Genomic DNA, 24834 nt, shown 5'->3' with positions numbered 1-24834 from the left:
AGTATAATGTGTCTGAGTGGGGTATTCATGCTTCACTGCGGCTTGGGGTATTCATGCTTCACTGCGGCTTGGTATCTCAGTGGGCTAGCACAAAAAACAGCTTAAGTCTGGGCTAGTACAAGCAGCCGCACCTACACATGCACACGCATGCACGTCATCATATGAGCGAAATATTCTCCAGCGTGACGTTAAACCCAATTTCACCTCACCTCACCTCCCTCCTTGTGATAAAAGTAAGGTGAAAACTAGTTTACAGTTACACAGAGGAATAAACTCTATGAACTGGTGTTTAGAGGTGTGGCATCACCATGACAATCATAGCATGAAGGTAATAAAATTTTCTTATGCAATAGTCTTTGCCTCTCTTTGTGGACTATGTGTAAAATGCAGTAAGTCAGTCAGGTTTTTCTGATTTGTTTGTTTACATACCAAAGGAAAGAAAACGTTAGCTGTTGGAAATAGCTCAGATAGTTAAGGCCTCAGTCAGTGCTTGGATGAAGATAAGCTAATGATGGTTTCCAAGACTTTTTGATGAGATAACTGGAATTGGTAAGTTTTATAGTTGGCAGATAAGTCAGGGTTCCAAATTCCATCTGTTAAGTGCTTGTGCACTGCTTAAATTCATAATGCCATAGTTATATAAGACATGCATGGGACTGGTTTTATTATTATTATTGTTACACTATGAGAAATGAACTTCCATGTTCCATGTGAGGATCCAGGTTAGAATAGGTTATCAGCAACCAATGTGGATTGTCTGACTTGCTAACATGTTTGATGCATGTCATAGTATCCTTATGCTCATGATGTCAATCAGTAGATTGTCTTGCTAATGCATCACTCTCAAGGACCAATGTCCTATAGATATATAAATAGGATGCCGTTTAACGCAGTGTTAAACAACAACCAATCGCACAAACATTTCCAAGTAACTGGACCGACACATTGAAAGTTATACATATATGAACAAACTGAATGGACAGATCTCTTCATCCAGGATAGTGGTGTTCTGATTAATTGAAATAATCGAAGATTGGTCGCAGTGACCAAACGACCAAGCAATCAATCACACGTTCTCATAATCGAACATAAACGATTTTGGAACTACTGTTTTAGTCTTTGCAATACTTGACAATGGAACATATCTTAGAAGTTGTCAGGGCCTGAAAACGTGTTCAATTCTTAGAAAACTCACTTCACTAACTGAAAAGTCATGACTGAATAGTTCTCTAAGACTCCAGGAAGTTTATGTTCATGATATATTAGTTATCACTTTAAAGTAGCAAGTTGCATAATGTTATACATATCTGCAATAACAACCTGGATAGGAAAATCTGAAAAATGACGCTGACCAGTTATTTTCGATGATTGTTCATTGGTAATGAAGCAATCATCAATGGAGGGATTTGAACCAATTCCCAACACTAATCCAGGAACACAATTCCATTACAAAGGGCACTTGCAAACATTTTAATGAATACCTTGTGGCATGCTTGATAAGCTCCATTTCCAGCCCTGTATACAGGGAAGTGTTTTACATTCTCACATCTCTGTCATCTTCATCAAGTGTGCTTATAGTTGGAAGAATCAGAGTCCATGCTGTTGATCACTGGATTGTCTGGTCCAGACTCGTTTATTTACAGACCGCCGCCATATAGCTGGAATATTGCTGAGTGCGCGTAAAACTAAACTCACTCATCTCACACACAGCATGGGTTGTGAACTCCTCAGATAGTGGAGAGTGAAAAACCAAGTGCACACTGATCACTGTTTAAAGTATTACCAGTACTAATTAAGGGCTTTCAACATGCGACCCGCGAAGATCCAGGTTAGAACTGATCTTCAGTAACCAATGCTTGTTGTAAGAGGCGACTAACGGGATCAGGTGGTCTGGCTCGCTGACTTGGTTAACACATGTCATCGGTTCCCAATTGCTAGATTGATGCTCATGCTGTTGATATACATGAATTGTCTGGTCCAGACCCGATTATTTACAGACTGCCGCCATATAGCTGAAATATTGCTGAGTGCAGCGTAAGACTAAACATACTCACTCACTTTAAACATGCATTGTTTATTTAGTTGTGCCCCTTGACAGAAGAATATTATGTAATTTTATGCTGGAAGAACGATGATCTGGACAAATTTTGGGATGTTGTAATCTAATCCTGGCAATGAATTACTCAAGTGATGAAAAAATCTTCATCAAATATATTCTTTCCTCATAAATTTTTTAAAGTTTTATTTAATAACTCATTCACCGATATATATTTGCCACCTTGAAATAACTTGAAATGTGAAGAATGTTGTTAATCTCCCTGCACTGCATGTACAGTGTCAGTAACACCACATAGCTTGGACCTGTTGATCAATGGAAACAGGAACAGTGTTAGGAGTTATCTGGCATCATATCTGACTGTTTTTTCGGTCCTCTTCAAGCCCAAGAGCTGTATGTCAGATGAGAGTTGTAATTTGTCTTCACTTCTTACGTTTTATCTCATTCCAGGACATAATTGAGATTCTCTGCCGCTCTCAATTATCTGAAAGGGGGGAAAGGGGGTGAGGACTTTCCTGAGCACTCTTCCTTGCCAACATTTTTGCCAGGTTTCTCATACATAGAAGTATCTATGAGTTCACCTTGCCTTTTCATGTTACTCCATGTAAGTTGTTCTCTGCTTCTGTCCCTTTGTTTAAAAGTTTACATATAGAAACTGATGGCCATGGGATTACTTGTTGCAAAGATGTGATAGTGTGACACAATATTGAGTTGGATTTGAAAACATAGTTTAGTAGGATTTTTGCCCTTTAGTCAAATTCGTCAAGTAGGAACATCACCCCAAAATTTTTAGTTGTAATGATTGTGTGCCTAGTGTGATTGGTTAAAATATGCTGCTAGGTAAGATTTAATTTCTATGCTGCTCTAGGTATTTCATGGTGTTGAAAATTTTTATTGATATAAATAATCAAGTTTTCAGATCTTTTTGAACAGGTATATGTTTGGCTAGGGAGACAAATGGGGTATTTAGTTTAAATTTTATTACTATATATTTAGTAATTGTAGTTACACATCGGGAAAAACAATTTATGAATTTCACTGTACTATTATATGCAAGGTCATTCGTGTTTTCTTTAAATCTTCGCTCTTTAAATAGTGTATAGGTAGAGAGATGATGTGGAAAATCTGAGATTATATTTTTATTTTATTTGCTGATATTTTACTTCTAATTTAGGAGACACTGGTGGCTCAGTTGTCTAAGTTGCCACAATTGGCTGGGTACAGCTGCTACATTCCTCAAGCCAGAATCCTGTGTGATGGGTGCTATACCCAGATTTGACTGGTATATGACTCCTGATCTGTCAGTGACACACTGGTGCTTATATTGGATGATTTCACCAAATGGTAAACATGTACGACCTGGTTGAAGTGACTCACTCACTCTAATGTACAGTTTCTGTGTCTTATTTGCAACAATGATGTTTAGGTCACCATTACAAAACAGAAGCAACTAAAAGAGTGTTGTGGTAACCAAGCAGTTCAAGTGTCCGATTCTCACTCGCTGACTTGGTTAACATGTCATGGTATCCCAATTGAGTAGATCGATGCTCATGCTGTTGGTCACTGGATTGTCTGGTTTAGACGACCACCACCATATAGCTGGAATATTGCTGAGTGCAGCATACAACTAAACTCGCTCACTCACTCACTCACTCACTCACTCACTCACTCACTCACTCACTCGTGTAGGCTTGGCAGTGGCCCTTGGGAAGCCTAGTGGTTAAAGGAGAAGGATTCAATTACCCACATGGGCACAATGTGCGAAGTCAATTTCTGTTGTCCCCTGTGGTGATATCGCTGGCATATTACTAAAGGCAGTGTAAACTTATAGTCACTGGCTTAGTGTAGGCGGTTCCAAATATACCGAAATAATAAGATCACCGTTTGATAACTCTTCTTTGTCAAATAAAACTTTGTATGGTAGAGAAATAGTTACTATATAGATCTATGGAGCCATTATCCGGGCACATATATTTCAGTTTAGGAGGAAAACATTCCATTGTTCAAAGACTTACCATTTTCGACACTCACAGAATAAACATAACGATCATTTATGTCTAATAGAAGCCTTAATACACATCTCTATACAGCAGAAATCTGTCTTCATATTTATAGTATAATAAGACTTTTAGCAATAAAGCCGTGTCAGAGGCGGATCCAGAAGGAGGGTGCAGGGGTGCGCCCCCCCTCCCCCCTTGTCTTGAAAGTTTATTAAATGACCATTGAAACTCGGATGAAAATGACATGTGCATCCTCCCTTTTCTCGATAACATGCACCCCCACCCCTTTCTAAAAAAGCGGCATCCACCCCTGCGTGTACGCAGCTGTGATATTCATGGAATATTGATGAAAGAGCCGTAAATGCATATGACACATATGACGTTCATCGCGTACATTGACGTTCTGGGATTGCATGTTCGGAAGCTAAAAGCGGCAACAAACTCAGTGTCAGTCAGTCTGGATTGCATCGGAAGGGAGACGACTTCTGTCGGCTTATGGTCCCGTCCAATTCATCTTCAGTACTTTTCTCACAGGTGTCAGTTGGCAGTATCACAGCGACACAACGCTGGTCTGTCCCAAGCTTTTGGTTTTATGCAATGGGAGTCTCGTTATTTGATGACAATGACGTATTTGCATCGTTACTGCCTGCGAGTTTATTGGGTTCCCGAAGCGTGTAATGCTTGCACGTTCTCAGAATAATCTAGTGGTTAAAGTGTTTGCTCGTCAGTACGATGACCCAGGTTCAATTCCCGACATATGTTCAATGTGTGAAGCACGCGTCTTCTGCTCTTACGCCGGGTATGTCTGAAGAGCTGTAAAAGAAACAGCACCGTACGCAAGTAACACAAGAGTAGATTACTCTGGCGATAGAGCTGACATTGCGTCTCTATAACCAAGTGACAGGGATCGTAGCTCACCTTTAAAACTACCCTTTTTTCAGGTCCATGCGGAACCTGGTGCAACTTAAATAACAGACAGCTGTTTGGAACTCTCTCCTCCCCAAGTCAATCGCGGAAGGCTTTAACCTAAACAGTACGATCAGCCACCACCATTTCAATAAGTTTTGTAATAGGATGTCACTAGGGGTAATACGTTTCCAGGACCCGTAGGGATTCCATGTTGGAATCCCTCGCCAACAGTTTTTGCTGGTCGTAAGACGCAACTTAATGGATCTGGTAGCCATGTTTGGTGGGTTTGCTTTATAACGTACACCAGCGTCGTGGATCATTCCTATAACAAAGATCAGTGGGTCCAGTCTCAATTATTTTTAGAGCTGAAATATTGTAGCCCGCGGCATTAAACACAGAAAAAACTTCTATTAACCTAGTAAAGATTGGAGGTTAAAAGTAGTCGACAGGAACTCACAGTACCCTCACCTTAATACAATTAACCTATTCTGGTCGTAGGAGACGCCTTATTGGAACGATGACCTGGGGCTCCTTTCACGAAGCAACCTTTACTAAGGTTAACCTTAACTCCCATTCTTTAACATTGCACTAAGGTTACCTTAGTGACTTAAGACAACCTAAGTGCTTTGAGAAAGGAGGCCCAGGGTGTCGTTGTACAAAAGTAACCTTAGCGCTACGCTAGTTGTAAGTCTATGTTAAGGTATGGGAGTTACGGTCACCTTAGCGCTGAGATCGCTTTGTACAACGGCACCCAGGTTGATAGCGTGTCAATGTGTCCAGACTGCGTAAATCAAGGCTTATAATAATAGTCACCGGACTATCTGGCCCATACTCCGTATATGCCTCTGCAGTTGAGTGCGACGTTAAGCAACAAGCAAATCAATGAAACTGCTCCTGCTTTGGAATCCAGTTCGTATTAGAATTGTCAGTATCTGGCTCATCAACTTGATTTAGACACTCCACAGCCGTACACAAATGTGTCGAAAAGGGATAGTCATGTTTGTACGAAATACGAAAAAAACCTCGTATATTTCGTGCGCAAATAGCACTTAAATGTAATTTAAACTGGTTCTTTTTGAAACTTTAAATGGAATAAATTGCAGGAAATGTCGCCTGATATTTAATTCGAGATCGCCTACGTTTTCCCCACATCCGTTTATGTGTTGAAATATCTGTGTCCTGACATCGGCGAGTGACCCAAACTGCCAGAATATTTACCCCCGTGGTTGGTACGCTCCCTCGCGTCGTTCTCTTCATGGATACGATCACAAGTAATTGAGACAATTTTATAAAAATCCCCTAAACTACAAAAGCTTGGTTTGGTGAAATTCTGTGGCTACTGGCGTAACCTTTCGGAAGTTTTGGATTCTGCGTTTCATTTCCAACGGGGATCTTGTGTTTGGTTTCCAGCTGGGATGCGGCTTTTGGCTTCCTGTTCGGGTGCTGTGTTCGATTTGTATGCTGCATTTAATTGCCAACTTGGAAGCTACGTTTGGTTTCCAATGTGAATGCTTCGTATGGTTTACAACTTAAATGCTTCGTTTGGTTTCCAACTTCGAAGTTGCGTTTAGCTTCCAGCTTACATGCTGCGTTTGATTGGCCACTTGGAAACTGTATTGGGCGAAATGGCGTTTAAGATCGTTACTATGATCACCGCATTTACGCCGCGACCTGCATGAACACGTGCGTGTCTGTTTAGGTCATTTAGTGACAGTTAACTTTGAATAATCGTGTAAGGAACAGGCAATCCCGTGACTGACAACATGAGCACCGATCCACACGTTTGGTATATGAAGCTGTGCGTTTACCAATTCAGCGAGTATTACCGCTCGATGCTGCCGGTCGTCAAACATGGGTTGCGGAAGACCAGTCCCGACCCGGATCTCCACGAGGTTATATGTATTCAGCGACATGCAGTGGTATTCATAATCACCTCCGATAGCAATGGTATCTGCATGAAAAAAAACCTTAAGTTCCCATTACCACTGACAACGTGTCTTTGGCCAAGCAAACCACAGAAAGAGTGCAATTACTAGATGATAAATATGAATTACAAGGAACTAGTTTCTTCAGATGTGTAAACAATTCGCTCATTGCAACTTTCCAGGCAGGATGTTGATGCGCGGATTTATACTGGGAAATAAAGTGATGATTATCTAAGAAACTCGAACGTGGTCAACGTGGACGGCAAACTTCGTTTCGTCAATATGAAACGCTGCACTAGAATCTGTTATCCAAGCATGACGCTTTTCGGAAACAGTAACCAAGCGCTATCTACGAGACAGTGAATATTACAAAACAAGCACTTCATACGAGACAAATATTGTCTACAATACAGACACTTTCTACCATGACATTTAAGTATGTTCGTTTTTGATTGCATGTTACTAAAAAAATAGAAGTGAAAATGTTTCAATAACCACTTCTGAGAGCCGGTTCACTGCGCGTAGGAATATTTTGCACTCATTAGGAATATTACCACTACGCAAGGGTAATGAGTGCATATTTAAAACGCGTTTTATTCATGGTGCATATGTCAGGGTAGAATGGAGATAATCCTATTGTGTTTACATTTTAGAAGTGATTATAGTTGGTTGAACGCTGCTAAATGTTTCATATAAAACCGAATTATAATCACTTCCAAAATGTAAACACAATAGGATTATCTCCTAAGTGTACAAAACGAATCAGAGCCACAGATAACGTTTTGGGTCATTGAGTTTTGTACTCGCTTATGTTCATCTCAATTGGGTATCCTAATTTTCCTTTGAGTAACCAAATAAATTGTGCCCATCTCACTCAAACTCAATTCGGTATTTTGTTATTTTCCATTATTGTAAAAATATAATAAAGTTTAAAAGTTATTCATATTGGATCTGTAATATGAAAAACGATGAGAAAAAGTTCAAGTTGCCAAGTTCATGTGTTGAAATATACCTCAGTTATTTTATCTATGCACCGGTACGCAAGCTATGATTCGACATTTACGCAGATAGGCAGTTTATCTGCACCTCTGCGAATTATCTACGAAACAAACGCTATTTGCTAGACAAAGGCAATCTGCAAGACAAAAGCCTTCTGCATGACAAACACTATTTGCATGACAAACACTATCTGCAAGACAAGGCATTCTTCATGACAAATGCTATCTGCAAGACAAAGGCCTTCTGCATGACGAAGACAATCTGCAAGACAAAGGTCTTCTGCATGACGAAGGCTATCTGCAAGACAAACGCTAATCTCTAGCTTTCATGTACTTATTTGATTTATCAATTTGATTTTTAAGGTTGATGACATATATAGTTTCTTTATTATTAACTGTTTTGTCTGTTACAGCAAACGATCCTAGTATAAGTATTATTTCCCATTCTGTGAACCCTTTCCGAACGCTGTATGATACAGAGTGAGAGAGAAAGTGGCGCACCCACATATGCTAAGAATACGAAATTATAACGACGCAGAGACGGATTTAAATAGACTGAATGAGGAATGTCACATCTGTAACATACACCATTATAGCAAACTAATTATATACCACTCAGATGACCGGCAAATTATAGCAGTGACTCTGTATTTGTGTTTGCATATAGCTCACCTGTTTCATGCTAATTATATCTTTATCATGAAACAAACAATGCGCGAGGAACCCTGTCCGAATAGTTGACGTCCTCAACTGTTGTCGAGGCCTGATCAAGCGAACAAACAAGATGTCAATTAATTGAGTACCTTCTTGCATGACGTTGAGCTGATCTGAATAGGTGATCAATAATGACGTGGTAACTCGCTGTTAAGATCTTGCAATGTTCTCCTTCATTTTACAGAACTGCTGAACTCGAAGGACTGAAAGCAGCTCCTTTGTTCCAGGACGATATTGATTGAGAATAAATAGGTCATTTCTGTTCAAAGAAAGGATGAGATAATTCATTATATTTCATTATCCAAAAATGTAACTCTCAAGCGTAAAAAATGCAAGTTTCTAATGAGAAAGCTTTATCGATTTCTGCAACCCTTCAGCGTTTTGCTTGTTAAATGTGTTTAATCCGGAATAATATCTGTAGTGATCTCCCTCAAAACATAACATCATTAATCATGGTGAGGTGAGGGTTTACGTTGCGTTCAATGTTATTGCACTTCTATCATGACGTGCATGCACGTGTGTATGGCTGCTAGTACTAGTCCGGAATAATGCTGGTTTTAAAGTGGCAATCCATGCCGCAATTTGTCACATACTATGCTGTTGTAAGCCGGCCAGACCTTTTTTGTCATCCTGCGTTAGGCAGGGTAGCACCAAATACCATTTTTACTAGAGGTGTGACGATTCATGGATACGACTCGATGCATCGATCCATGGGCCGCCGATACAGTGAATCGATACAAAGTTTAACACTGTCGTACATCCCGATACAATACTTCAAAAGGCCACGATACATCGATGTTTTACTTTGAATAATTGCCGAATCGCGATATCTGACAAGAAAGACCTACTTTTGTTTGATGATTAAAATATATGCATCAAAGTTATTTATTAATGATACTTATTTTCCCTTCATAAGTTTCTCGGAAATTCTGGCGTCAGGAACTGTATCAAACACAGCGCTCGCATTTTATGAACATTCACAACGTCCGTGTATAAACTTAATTATCTCATTTCCGAATGAACATTAAAAACGCTGGCGGAATTTGACGAAATATTTTCAAATAGTTTTGTTGTTATCTTAAGGTGTTTTATAGTTGGTGTTAGAATTAAAGATTGTAGTATCGTGATACGTATCGTACCGTCACCCTTATATCGGGATTCGTATCGTATCGCAGCTTAAGTGCACAATACTTTGGCAATATATCGTTGTGACTCAAATTTTAGTATCGTGATGTATCGTATCGCAGGTTGTATGACAATACCAGCACTACGTTTTACACGTCTTTCGGTATGATGGTGTCCAGCGGGATCGAAACACCGTTCATCGGCACACTGGGTGGACGCTGTTACCAACAGATCACTGAGATGGTAACTATCGGTACTCTCGTGCACGCGAACGCTTTATTACGAAAGGTTATGTTAAGTGAATGCTGCCCTGTGGGTTGCTGGCGGAGGGGGTGGGTGGTTTGAGAGAGGAGGTTGGGGTGATGTGAGGCGATTGGATCGTACCCGTCATGGAAAAGGTGAGTGAGTGAGTATGGTTTTACGCCGCTTTTAGCAATATTATAGCAATATCACGGCGGGGGACACTAGAAATGGGCTTCACACATTGTACCCAAGTGGGGAATCGAACCAGGGTCTTCAGCGTGACGAGCGGACGCTAAACCACTAGGCTACCCTACCCCACCGCCCCGTGAAAAGGTGACATCTATGTTGGTTTTGTTCTTCACGAGGCGGGAAACCGGATGGCTGACAGAGCATCACATCTGCATAAACATCCCTCCGTACGATTCAGGACTGTATCACGAGCATGTGTTTATGAATCACTATCAAATAGTGATTATACCAGGTCTTTGCGAAAAGATGATCGTAACCTGCACCAACTGTGGCACTCGATACAAACACATGCAAAGGCAAGTCAATCGCATGCGAGACGGGATAATCGTTACGTAATGTTTTCAACGAATGTGCAGTAGCACGTGTGTTATCGTTAAGTTATATATCCCGAATGGGTTGGTAGCGACAGCAGCAGTCCTAGCAGGGTAGTGGCATGTTTATCTATAGTAATGTTACATACGCTTATGCCCGTATGATATTTAACCAATATTTCTACTGTAACTAACGGTGGGCACAGTGAGGTTAAACCGTCCCAAGCGTGACGCTCGGTTTTCACAAGCGTACATTAATACCGTAACTGCCTACCAGTATATACTGAGCAGAATTGGTTCAATAGCAGATTTTGTAGTGGAATGTCTCGATGACCGTAGAACTTGGGGTACAGTGCTTGCCTTCTTTGGCAGTGATGGTGTCAATTTCTTCCACTGTTTTGATTATTGTTTCGATGGGGTGAACGCTTGCCTCATTCAAAGTCACAGATCGTTGCAAGAACTTTTCTGGATTAGTGTCAAACAGAGTCAGATTATAACGAGGCATGTCATGCCTATGCGTCTTTCATCAGATGTCCGAAACTCTGGAAGCCTGCTGATACTTTCTTCTTTGCCAAAGTCCCGGTGATAATGGAATGTACTTTAAGAAGGTCTACTGTGGGGGCAATATGGCCCTCTGTCATTCGCTTGTCTATTTTCTTCACATCCTGGATTCTCTGGGTTATTTCTGGTTGTAACATAACAGGACCCCAGGAGGGGGCCTACTTCAAGACTCTCCCTACTTCTGCAGCCTACCTAATTACGGTGGTTTTGGAAGAGGCATTAATCCACAGTGTTGTATTCATGTCACCATTGATGTCTTTTGAGCTGTTTATGTGATTATGTGTAGCTGTGTATTTGATCACTGCATGTTTCCATGTTTGTCCATTTTCTAAGGTGACTGATTCCTTGCTGTGTTTACCGATTATGTCATGTAATGTCCACACGAAACAGCTTCCCTTATATGCAATGTCTTCTATAACGTATAGATATGACCTCGTAACTGCGATTTGTCCCCTAGATACATGACTAATACGGAGAGTGTCACGGCTGCTGTCCATCTGCTCACCCATGCTTCTATCAGGATGATTTTGTGTTTTGATATTACATTCATTATTGCTAATGGCAAGGATTAGGATTACGAAATGATGCCTGGTTCCTATAGACGAACCCGTGAAGATCCGGGTTAGAATTGATCTTCAGTAACCCATGCTTGTCGTAAGAGGCGACTAACGGGTTAAGGTGGTCAGGCTCGCTGACTTGGTTGACACATGTCATCGTATCCCAATTGCGTCGATCGATGTTCATGCTGTTGATCCCTGGATTGTCTGGTCCAGACCCAATTATTTACAGACCGCCGCCATATAGCTGGAATATTGCTGAGTGCGGCGTAAACCTAAACTCACTCACTTACAGACGAAGTGCGTAGTACTTATATAATGAAACCTTGTTGATCCTCTTAATACTGTTTCAAAGGAAATCCTGGGCGGTTGGGTAGCCTAGTGGTCAAAGCGTTCGCTCGTCACACGGAAAACCCGGGTTCGATTCTCCACTTGGGTATAATGTGTGAAGCCCATTTCTGGTGTCCCCCGCTGTGATATTGCTGGAATATTACTAAAAGCGGCGTAAAACCACACTCACTCACTTCAATGGAAATCTAAATATGCAATAGATAATACGTTCAGAACAAGAAATAGAAGAGAAAAGAAGAGTTTTCCGGAAATAGAAAAGAAGAGTTTTCCGGACCATTGAGGTTTCCAGAATAATGAGGTTTCGTGACCATCGGTTTTCGGACAAGAATAGCATATAGGGGTTTTCACTGTTCGCCTTGATAAAGTCATTATACTGTATTAGGTTGCAACTCATGACGCCCATTTCGCAAAATGGACAAGAAGACAACGTCAGTTAATTATTATTGGTGATTGATCGATTAATCTTTTGCAACTGTGATCATCATTCCGGTCCTTTTTATAAATGGCCATCTGGTTTCCATAGAGAAGAGCTTGCCTTGTGCACGGATGACCCTTCTCGCTCGTGGATGTACTACACACTACTGACACAGATGTATGTCAACTTGTTAAGTGCCAACGGGTTATACTGGGAAGGGTTCAATGTCCCTTCTCATTACAACCGGAGATAGTTTAAATACTGTCAAGTCAGCGATGTTAACTTATAGCACCGTTCGAACGAACATCGTTCGTTAGCCTAATTAAAACTACAGATTCTTCCATCGCTTTAGTCTTCCACAAAAACCATGTACGTATGCCATGGTAGCAACTCAAGGGGTGATTTGTTAACTCAACTCATTACCCTTGCCAGTTTCAAATTTGTGCTTGTCATTTTTTTCAAGGAGAAAGCGCGCAATGTCTTAACGCGAGGCGGTGGTTATTTATCACCGGAGCGATGCGCCTAGGGCTGCTTGATGTATATCCTCTAAGCCTCCAGTCGATAAGAACCTTAAATAAATTGATGTTATGACCCTAGTATGGAAAGCCAGTTCTCTTCTAGTTAGTGATATCATGTTCGTCGTCAATTTCAGTGAGCAGTCCTGTTTTTGTTTCTTTAGATATCTATCATCGTTAATAAGGCTTTAATTGGAAACTCAGAATTGCGATAAGAGAGGTGATTATTTTTTCTAGCTGCGCGATTTCTACTGCAACATCCACGTGTTTTATCTTTCAATTGCTTTTTCGTTTTCATTTCCAGCTAAAATGATTTATCTGAAGTCAAATTTCCCTTGCCCGCATGTTTATTTTGTAACTGATATTATTCTATTAACGACGTCAGGTTTGTTTTTCTAATGATTTAGGACGGGACTTGTATATCTTGTATTGCTGTAAGGAATAGAGTGCTAATGTTGGCTACTTCTAAGGCGTAGTGAATATAACATGACTGGCTACATGATGCGTCCAATGAGCTCTCCAGGTACTCATTGGAAGCAGATTTTTAAACCGATTTTGTACTGTTGACAAATTCGTTCATTACATTATTGACGCATTAGCATACAATGTAGCTATCAGCGACAATTAATACTTGACTCACCGGATCCGAAATGTAGCTGTGAAAATATTAACGGTATGCCTTTACAGCCATCGAGAAACGTGACGCCGAAGACCCCTGTACGCCACCAAGCATGGCGCACAGCATTATTAGGATAAGTATATTAGGAATCAGCACACTGTTGGGTTATACATGTTGAACTGCACATGGTCCGGGCTATTACAAGCTCGTAAACGCACTCACACATACACACACTACTATATCAGTTGAATAACCTTGAACACAACGTTAAATCTTCTTTCACCGCACCTGATATAGCCTGACTATTGCTGACATGCATTAAATAACAACGATTGTTTTGAATAGATAATTGGCAAAAAGTTGCTGACTTCGACAGAAAACACCATTCACTGAGTACTTTAGTGTCAAATATTAACAGCGCTATTCATTGTAATAAAGTGTCTTGACAGTCATTGAGTGGGAGGAAGACATGATTCTTTGGGTTCAGTCAGGGATGAAAATCAATACTGAGGAACACTGCACAACATCAAGTCAAATTAGAAGGAATGTATGACATCTGTGTGCCAAGAGAATATTCCACAGCATAATAGGCGCAATAAACTGAAAGAATCGAAAATTGCTGTCAACCGGTATGGTTTTCTTGTGATATGTGCATCCATGTAAACTTTGACATTTTATGTTTGTGGTGTTTCCTTGCAAACTGGGCGCTTCTTAAGCTGGTTTGACATTGTTTCCGCTAGTTGGATAAAACAGATAAATGTGTTTCCTAGTAAAGTGATTTGAAAGTGAAAAAACATCAGCAACGAAAACCATATTGATGACTGGTCGTATCACCTACGACAGCGTGGTGTGGTTGCTGACTGGTGAAGTTTTGTAGAACAGGGAGTGAGAAGTCTGACATTAAGCTTGGCAATAGTTTGAGTCTTCGCCAGCTGACCTGGAGGTCATAACTCTCCTTTGACATCATCCTATTGTCTTTGTTGTCTCATTCCTGAAGGAAGCTGTTGCAGTTCAGAAGCAGACGACCTATAGATGTGGTGTAATAAAACAAATATGATAAAGGAAAATATTATTTACAATATTGATATGAATGTTTACTCAATCTAAAGATACGTAATTTCTTTTAGCGACAGCCGAAGAACATATTTTATTAAGAAGTGAATTATCGACATATCCATTGGTGTCATAAGCTCAATTATATGATTAAAGGCGTGCGTGCGTGTGTGCGTGTGTCGGTGTGCTGGTGTGTTGGTGTTGGTCATGTAAGTCCTCTCACGAAAAGGCCTTTATTATCTACTAATATCCAAAACAACACCGGATGAAATTCACCCAAGATGTTATTCCCACATTATGCCGATGCGATACAATTTTTCATCAGGGGCTGGTTTCTATGATGTCGTTCACGCTTACAGTTATGATTGCTCGTCTCGCATATAGTTGTTTGAAAAGGGTTTGCAAACTTCCAGGACTAGGTAAAGTTTGAAAAACTTAATATTTTTCACTTGTAAAGGACAGTCCTAAAATGTACGCATTAGTGAACACCAAATTGTTCGGTTCAATTCCCTATTTTGACGTTTCCCAGTGTCCTTTTCAAGCGAACGGTTAAATTGTCTTTACATGTGTTTGTGACGGGTCCCACCGGCGGGGCAAGATACGCACACCTTTTCACCAAATAAATGGTGTCATCCATAAACGCATGGTATACTCCGAATGACACAATGTACTTTAATCGTTTATGCTTTTGTCGCTTTATTTACGATGCATCCTTTCTTTTTAGTTTCAGACTGAAGGATATATTGCTGTCGTTCTTCCCCGCCTTTATGAATTCGAGAGGGAGATGAAGTCGTTACTGTCACACGAAGATTACAAATCCAAGATGGCCGACCGAGATTTGGAGACTCCAGGTGACACTTGATCGTAGTCCAGGTACCAAATCGGGGTGGGTTAGAGAACGGCAGGAGGAGTCTACTGCCATGGACCAGTGGTATCTCAGCCTGTGTTATAATAGGAACATGTGCCCTATTTTTTGTGTGAAAAAAAGTAAAGAAACTGAGATCATTCATTTTTTCTTGTTTATAATAATCTCGTCGATGTCCCCCAGTTTTCTAGTGAGATTGATTTTGCATCTTTCTTGCAATGTTCCAGTTAAATCATGACCCATACCATCTATTTACTAACCATGGCGAACATACAATGTGTTGTAGGCAGATCTTCTCATATCCCAACGTAGGAATTCCGATTTGGATTAGGTGCCCAGCATCCAATGTTAACCACAAGAGACAACCAAATGGGCGGGGTTGTCAGGTTGGTTGATTGGTAGATGACTTGTCCTCGTACCTCGTGGACGATTGCTATAACATCTTTTTGTTTGACGTTTTACAATTCCTTCATATTTATATCTCATTTGTATTCAATTTAACGGGTTCTGAAGTAAACTAGATGGCTCTCTCACTTTCTTAAGGTATTTCCGACGTTATACCACCTGAGCACTAAAACAAGCGAAGATTTACAAATTACAGATTAAGCGTGCAAATTAAGCAATCTGTAGAAGGGTGACACTTAATGGCGAGCTTCAGTTACCCGGTGACCGCATCCTGCCCTTGCTATGATCTGGGTGTGTGGAGAATGAGTGTTGTTGACCAACACATCTTCACAGTTAATTACGTGATATATGAAATTTTCCGGAGACACATGATGATTAAGTCTACTTTATCGGATTCAGCTGTCTAATTCTGACTGCAATATGTTGCAATTTGGAAACGTGAAAATAGCAGACTAAACGTTCGGGTAATATAAGATTAAACAAAGTCTTAAAAAAGTCTCAAAAGTAATATAAGATTAAATAAAGTCTTAAAAAGGCCTCAAGTCATTTTGAAAATGAGTGACATATTCATAATTATGTATGCATTCCGGAAATAGTGTTTCATTCTTTGTCAAATATAGCTTTGGTGAATGGACGTAAATGAAAGATATTGAAATGTTGGATTCAGATGCAGGTTCCTTCTTTAAACACTTCTTGTTTTGACAATAAAACATGTACATTTATCATTAAATGGTGTAGGTGTCAACGCCTCCATCAGTAATATCATATGTATCCACGTTTGTGTCGTTATAAGCTATCATTTATTAGAAAACGTAGTATCCAACCATGAACATGTGTGATTTGATGTCCCGCTCCAATTTACGCCTCAATGTTACCGACAAGGAATCAGAGACAGGCTGGCGTAGAGTATGTCCCACTGATGAATTTCGTTAAAGGGTATACATGAACTAGGACACATACGTTTCTCCACAAGATTTCGGAATAAGACGTCAACCCAACTTGACTTATCTGTTCTTATCCTTGTACTTGACCTTTGCCTCTGGGTCAGATTGTGTGATACCACCGTTGCCTGATATTGACGCGATGTGTAGAGTGAATGGATACAAGGCGATGGCATGTGCTGCACGAGAGATATTAGGAGGGTTCACTCGTTTGGGCTTGATTTGTTGGTTAAACTTAACGATTACGCCACAAAGCCGCCTTATGTATTGGGTAGTGACGAGTAGCGTTGTGTGTCCATACCCATGGCATATCGACGATGAACCTGAACAGACAACCATAACAAGAGCGACTTGCACCCAAAATCCATTACTGGATTGCCTGTAGAGTAACGCTTAGTCTTTGAATAGATATAATTTTGATAGTAACAAACAAACCCATATAAATTGAAAAGGAGCCCCAGGGAGACCTGAGATGCAGAGCATGAGGAAATCTAGACTTGCTTCATTTAGGGCTTATCATTGCAGAGAGGCCTTGGCAGCCGGGAAAATAATGTGGTTCAGGGACTGTGAGGCGGACTAGATTGTCTGTTCAAGGCTCTATTGTGTACATGCCGCGTCAGTTAGCTGGAATATTGCTAAGTGCGGCAAATAAACACTCAAACGAACAAATAAACACACAACCCAAGGAATATATCCACAAGGTTGTCATCTGCGCTTCACGGGTCAATGTGATTGTTTATATACAAAGTAACTTAAAACACAATAGACACAAGAGGATACTTTTTCCAGCATTTATTACGATATTCGTCGACATTTGCAGCCTTTACAAGTATATGTACATTATTTTATCACATTGTCAGCAATAACGAGATTCCCAATGAGGATGAATCCTCACCATAATCTCATCAACCATAAAGTCACAGACACGGGGAATAGACCGCTGCCACCAAACATTGTCTCAACAACTGATCCTCACCCAGCATCATGTCACGTTTCACAGTTGCAACAGTTGCAAGATCACCTTGCAGTTTTCATCACTGGTGCCGGGTGGGAAACGTTTATCTAAGTGACAAGTCAGAACGCAATTAACTGTGACCAAAACGTATTTTTGAACAAGTATGTTTCACAAGGCTGAGGTGTGATTCTTTAGCAACGGCACACCTCAATATTCATATCTAACACATTCGCTACTTATTCAAACCTTTTACACTTCCTTTGAAAGTACGCGTTTGATAGTTGGTATGGATACTACTCAAAATAAGTTAAGGACACACGTGTTTTCGAATAACTACAGTTATTCTTCAATTGCCATGACATATACTCATGTGAACAAGTGTGTGTTCTTTACATCTTTTGAGAAATGTGTGTCTGTTACCAATACTCACATAATAATACTGTGCAACAGACACGGGATATACAATTTATGTTCAAGATTCTTGGAAGGTCAATTAAAACATCAAAACACGACACAAAATTAGCAATTGTAAAATATCTAATAAGGTTTAACCTTTGTGGATTGTATTTACAGCGGATACCGCCTCACGGGAAGAAGTCGACAACATTAAGGAACATTAACCAAATAAAAGATGTTTTGCTATAAAGCTAATTTGATCATATTTGTGTTCAACATATGTTATCTGCTAAAAGAGGAAATGCTTTGGACAAAGAGTTTGTACAAGACAGATATAACACAGGAAACTATAGTGTCTCTTCTTTGAGCATTTGATAAAATCAGAACCGACATGAAACGTTAGATCTAGCCACTAGGGATGTTACAACCAAAGGGTCACTTCACATCTGGTCCACGACCCTAACGACGTTTTAGCAACTTCAGTTGTGTTCCTCAATTATAAAGGAAAAACACGCTTCGAATAAAGTGTAATTAAGATTGCGAATCCTCATAATTTTTTGCCAATTGAAAAATTAAATCTTAGATTTTTATTCAACTTAGGAAAAAAGATGTTTAACAAACGATCATAGTTTCAAATCGCTTATATTGGTTTGTATTACAAGGGGGTAAGCGCAGTAGTTGGAACAGTGAAACAAATGCACGTGCGGTACGTGATGAGCGTTAACTTAGACCAACCCTCCTTGTTCTCGGTGTTTCATTTAACGTGCTTACCCCTTTGTAATACAAACCAATAATACCGATTTGAAACTATGATCGTTTGTTAAACAACTTTTATCCTAAGTTGAATACAATTCTGAGATTTAAATTTTCAAATGGCAAGGTAAAATTTTGAGGATTCGCAATCTTAATTTCACTTTATTTTATTTACTTTTTTGTTTAAAGTGAAATTCATCGGTACGTTTTCACCGCAAACAGACTTTAGCAAGTGTTGTCAACGAAAACGCGAGATTCTCGAAGACTGTGCATCTTTATAAGGAATGACAAATTTCATTTTTCGCAGACCAAAATATGTCTCTGGCAACATCTACATAGACTGATGTCATACTTCAAACCCTTATCTGTCCCCCTGACAAATTCTAATGCTCCTCGTGTTTGCATATTTGTCCACTCACGTTTCCCCAACGTGTTAATATATTATGGCTGCGGTATCTCGTTATTCCTTCTCCAGTCGTTGACACATTTCTCTTCATATATACACATCATCGGACGTATCTAGGCGAGTCTAGTTATTCTAGTCAGCACATGGGCGGACTGGTAAGTCTTTGTTCGGTTCAGTAAAATTCCACTATTTACAACTTGGCTAGGAGCCTCGTTCTGGATTAACTTACACGACACCTGATCAAAACCGCTGACCACACTCCGCTATTCTGCTGATTCAAGTAAAAATACCACAAGTACATGAACATTAATAAAATAGTTTCGGATTTTAAGTAAAGATATAAACCGATTTGAGAAATATGTGTTAAAGAGAAGTTTTAATACGAAAGGACTGCAATTTGTTGTTGAGACTGACATTTAGTTCAGCTACAGCTGAAAAACAAACATTTAAAAGTCCCAAACAATATACCTAAAATGTGTTGTTTCCATAAAATGTAGATCAGACTTCTTTTGTAATAGTCTGAAGCATTAATGTTTATTTCGAGCATTTTCTGGCACAGTGGCTATCTGTTGGGCTAAAATTCCACGTCCCCTTCTGGGACCCGTTTCACAAAGCTATCGACTGTCGTACCTCTATGTTAAAGTATGGGAGTTACGATAGTCGCAGCGCTACAATGGCATTCTGAAACGGGAACCAGAACCCCAAATAGTCATCCCTATCCCAACATGGATGCATCCTACCCTCACGCTAACATTGCCGTACCCAACACCTTACATGTCTCCTGTACAACTGCGTTTGGTTTTCAAGGTTGTTTAAAGGAAAAGTAATCTGTTTCGACCTGAATCCAGTTTCGAAAGGGACCACAACGAACGTTTTGTACAGTTGACCGAGTACGGCGTTGACGGAGCATTGAATGATGCAATCAGAATTATATTCTGTAACCTAGATTGAATAACGAGGGCGTAGGAATTGTCATGGCATCCTAGAGAAAAAAATCAATCTAAATTGTCGTACAGAAGATACTCCAATCTTATTGAATTCAGATCTTAGATCTCGCTGCCGCTTAAAAAGATCTGAGGACATCCCGTAATGAGTCAGGTTGTAACGACCTTTCGTCGGACCAATCAAAACGTCGATTACCAGATCGGGAAAATGGTAGCCCGAATGTGCTTTCTGATCATCAGGCTCGGAAATGTCAACGCGAAGTATTCCGAACGACAGGTTCAGACTATGCGACTCCTTCCTCGCTAAAAGCTCGCTTGATAAAGGTTTTAAACGGAGAAGACTTGTCTTATGCCATGGGAGGTACTGGCATAAAATCTACACAAATAAGTAAACAATATAGACTTTTCTCGTATGTATTTGTCACATACTTCCCATCAAAAGTTTAGACTCACTAGTGTAAATATAGCCACTTACTTCACTCAAGTGTTCTAAACAAAATTTTGCAAAATATTCTATATTGTTTAAAGGTACTGTTTACACATGGATTGTTTGTATTGTAAAACAAATTCATAACGTTGAAAAGTTTCTTGTCATAAGTTCAATAAATGATAAAAATCAGTGATAATTGGCGAATTCTTAACACAACTTTACACCAAAACGCATATGTTCACTTGCAAGATATTTGCACATGCGTTTCAGCAATTTGATGCATGATCCTCGTGCAATTCATCTGCATAAGGTTTGCAGTTGGTTCCCCCAAGCTAGTGGAGAAATCGATGTTCAATGTAACTATATATATATATCATAACATATAGTGAGTGTTTTAAGTGAGTCTAAACTTTTGATGGGAGGTATATTTTGAATTGAGAACTTTGTCAAACTATTCTTCTAAGCACAGCCAGGAACGGAAGTCGCCATATTAAAACCTGAGCTGTAAAGCTCGAGAAAACTGCTTTCTGATTGGCTAATGTCGACTTCTTCTTTGTCATTTCCTTTGTCATTCAAAGTTGACACAAGGTCGTTCTGACTTGAACTGAATGGGATTCCTCTGATCTTTGTTAAGCCGAAGCGACAACTGAGATATAATTGTAATGAACTTGAAGATATCCCATCTTTCGTTCGATCTGGTTGTGTACTTGATCACACGATTTTCTCAAATGTCATGCTACTGTCTGAACTGTCGTAACAGGTCTTCTAAACGTTTTTGTTGGGTGAGTACCCTAATATTCCTGGCCTGAAACACTTTTACATTGACATTGTTCAAATGGTTTAAAAGTAAAAAATTTCAAGAATTTCAAACATATGTAAATCGTATTAAGCTGTCGTGAGTTCTCCAAACATTCTTTGCATAATTTCAACATTTAAGAGAAAGGCCCATATACGCAGAACAGTGTTATCACAGGTAAAGATCACAAATACACCATATCTATTCAAATGAAGCTTAACAACTAAAACATTGTGCGGCTTATTCTTGCCCTATATTCAAACAAAACCGGCGAACTCGTGGTATGTATTGTATCTCGTGGCATGTGTCGCTAACACCTGGTGTCATCTCTGGGTTTTACTTATCCATATTTTTAAGCCGCTTTTAATATTGTATCAACAGTTTAATCACATGAGGGTACAATACAGACTTCATAAATTGTTCCCATGCAGGGAATCTAATCCAGGCCGCGCAAAGCGAACGCTTTTACCACTCGGCAGTCAACCGCCTCGATTTCAGTAGTTCATTAATATTGATTAAGAGTTCAGCGTAATGTTAACAAAGGTTTCACGAAAAGAACTATGTATTTTTTCTTACATTGTTCATTCAGAGCATGGCTATTATGCCAATCCCTTAAGCAGGTCTAACTTGAAAATGGGCGTTTTACGTAGTTTAACCTTCTTATTGCAACACGATTGTAGTAACTGGTATATAAAAATTGAATGGCAAACACAAATAGATACCACGAGTTACAGCTGACATCGGTGTGATGCAGAACAACAGGTTAACATGTAACAAGAACACCAGCTGATACAAGACGCAGTGCTGTGTAACATTGTCAGACACTGATGAGTTACCTACATTTTCACCCACACATAAACAAAGTGTATTCTAAAGGACATCCTATATACTGACATCCCTGTTTCACGCATAACTTAACAGTTATTTACTGTCTTGAAAAGATTCCTAGATTAATAAGCATGGCCATTTTAAACATAAATCACAAGACAAATTATACGAAACAGCCGCGCAAGCACTTTCTTCTCTCAGCGCATGTCTATTGAACCACTGTACCAAGATGTTACATCAGTAAAGTCCAGGGTCCAGATCCACATAGCGTTCGTAGCGCTGCGACATTCGTAAGCCAATGGTAAACTATAGAGTTACGACAGGTCGTAACGTTACGAACGCTTTGTGGATCGGGACCCAAGATCACATCAGCAAATACAGTACATGGACATGCAAATACCGTTGACAATAATTTAGAATATTCATGCAATACGGAAGTGTTCCATGTTAATGCCATTTAAAACAAGTCTGTTACAAATTACTCCATTATTGTCACACTGCATAAGATCAAGCATGTAATTCATTAAGTCTGATGTTAAAGGCATGTTTCATAGGCGATTGGATGTCATGCCATAAGCTGAAAGACAAGGTCGGTTTCGTGGTAACTTTCTCTGAAGGTTAGCTTGTCACAAATAACACCCTTATAGTTTGTATTACTTAATGAAAATTTTCGTTGCATTGTTAGGCAAATATATGACATATTTAGATGTAAGTCAATTTACAAGCTACAGAATATTTACAAAAAATGATAGTGTTAAACAGCACAGATAATATAATTTCATTTGATAATTACATTGTGTCTCTAGGTCAAAACACTCTAATCGCAAACATATATACAGTTTTGTCGTTTCCTTTTGAACATTCACGTATGAAATAGGCGATTCTAAGTCAGCACAGAATCATTGCTTGCAGCAATGTGATGTATCATTGCATTTCTGTGAACATTAAGTACAGAAGATACACACTATATTCATACATATATATAGCTTGTTAATCAAGGGACGTCTATGGAAACTTCATATCTAGGTGTTTAGTGTACCTCACAGTATATTTGTACATGTTTACCTTATAAAGGGCGTATTGAAACTCCTCAACGATATATAAATGCATCGTACCTGTGTTGCAATCGTTGTTTCAGAGGTACTAATTTACTTTAACTTAAGCTAGTGCTAATACAGTCATTATTCTAACAGGAGGCCAATATCATCTGAAGATTACGCGAAGCTCTTGCGCGAGCACTGTAGTTGAGAATCGCACATCACATATTATTACTGAAACAGACGTCATAGTTTGGAACAAGTCGAGAAGAATTTAAGACTGACGTATGATTAACCCACAATTATGTGTGCACAAGATCGGTGGATAATAGCCTTATAGGATTACAGTGATGTCACGGTCATCACGAGAGGCTTCGAGTCCACTTTTAGTACGGTAGTAGCAACTTCAGAGGCAACTTCTGACCGAGCAATGATGGGCTGCTTCGATCATTAATAACGAGCTTTTCTCTATTGCTTCCTAAACTAAGCCTCAAAAAAGGAGTTTTCACTGCTATGGTAATTGTGCAAAAGCACAGTCAATTTTATTAAGGGCAGATGGATGGTAATCCATCACATGGCGCCAAACATCTCCGATCGGCAATGTTTTCCCCATCACATTCCCGCGCCGTATTGGGATTGCAAAACCGATGGCGAAAGACGAGGACTTCGGTAGACCTTTAATCATGCAATGCAATACCTGTTCTCTTTGTCTGCAATACAGTCCGAATCAAGCACAACCGCACCTTTCGACTTTCATATCTTGGAGTTTTGTGAACAGAATATTGTGCTCGTGGTCAAAGTAGAGCAATGTAATAGGGGACATCAACGTGGGCGTGCAGCAGGGGCCGGTGTCTGTGGCTTGTTGCTGCAGGTAACTATGATGGTTTTCGTCCTGCATCACATAACGGCACTCTCCTGAACAGTAATCGGCATTATAATCACGGGGGGCGATTACCCAGTCCCAACCAAAGTCGACGAAGTTCACGAGGAGGGGGTAGCGGCAGCAACGATCTTCGGTGGAGTTGGCAGCACAGCTGATGGCGCTTCTTCTTACACGTTTATAATTCCGTTTTACCGTCTTCAATTCAATCATGGGTTCCTAGAAAAGCAAGAACCAAATTCATAAGTGGGTACAACATCATAGGCACTCAGAGAGTGTGTAAAGGGCTGTGTCAGTTAATTAAAGATAATGAGTAAGCCAGTGAGTATGGTTTTACGCCGCTTTTAGCAATATTCCAGCAATATCACGGCGGGGGACACCAGAAATGGGCTTCACACATTGTACCCATGTGGGGAATCAAACCCGGGCCTTCGGCGTGACGAGCGAACGCTTTAACCACTAGGCTACCCCACCGCCCCTAAAGATAATGAGTGATGTAACATATATATAGTTATAAAAGGCCACATTTTGCTTATTTGCGTTCTATATTACCATATTCTATCTTTGGAAATATACTGTTTCAGTAAAGTAAACATT

General features: G+C 39.8%; 2 protein-coding genes across 2 annotated transcripts in view; one reads left to right on the top strand and one right to left on the bottom strand.

Annotated features, from left to right (window-relative positions):
* Window positions 1-15608, top strand: part of LOC124260603 (protein Abitram-like) — a 28585-nt gene extending 12977 nt beyond the window's left edge. The window contains exon 5 of the mRNA XM_046694924.1: window positions 15326-15608. Coding sequence (XP_046550880.1) covers window positions 15326-15463 — 138 coding nt within the window. The 3' untranslated portion in view covers window positions 15464-15608. The remainder of the gene's footprint in view (window positions 1-15325) is intronic.
* A 5948-nt stretch (window positions 15609-21556) lies between these two features.
* Window positions 21557-24834, bottom strand: part of LOC124260622 (growth/differentiation factor 8-like) — a 30404-nt gene continuing 27126 nt past the window's right edge. The window contains exon 3 of the mRNA XM_046694943.1: window positions 21557-24456. Within this exon, the coding sequence (XP_046550899.1) occupies window positions 24085-24456 (372 nt within the window). The 3' untranslated portion in view covers window positions 21557-24084. The remainder of the gene's footprint in view (window positions 24457-24834) is intronic.

This window comes from Haliotis rubra, unplaced genomic scaffold, assembly GCF_003918875.1.
Source record: "Haliotis rubra isolate DU_JTF1 unplaced genomic scaffold, ASM391887v1 Scf77, whole genome shotgun sequence".
Taxonomy (NCBI): Eukaryota; Metazoa; Mollusca; class Gastropoda; order Lepetellida; family Haliotidae; genus Haliotis; species Haliotis rubra.
This window is presented reverse-complemented; position numbering and strand designations above follow the sequence as displayed.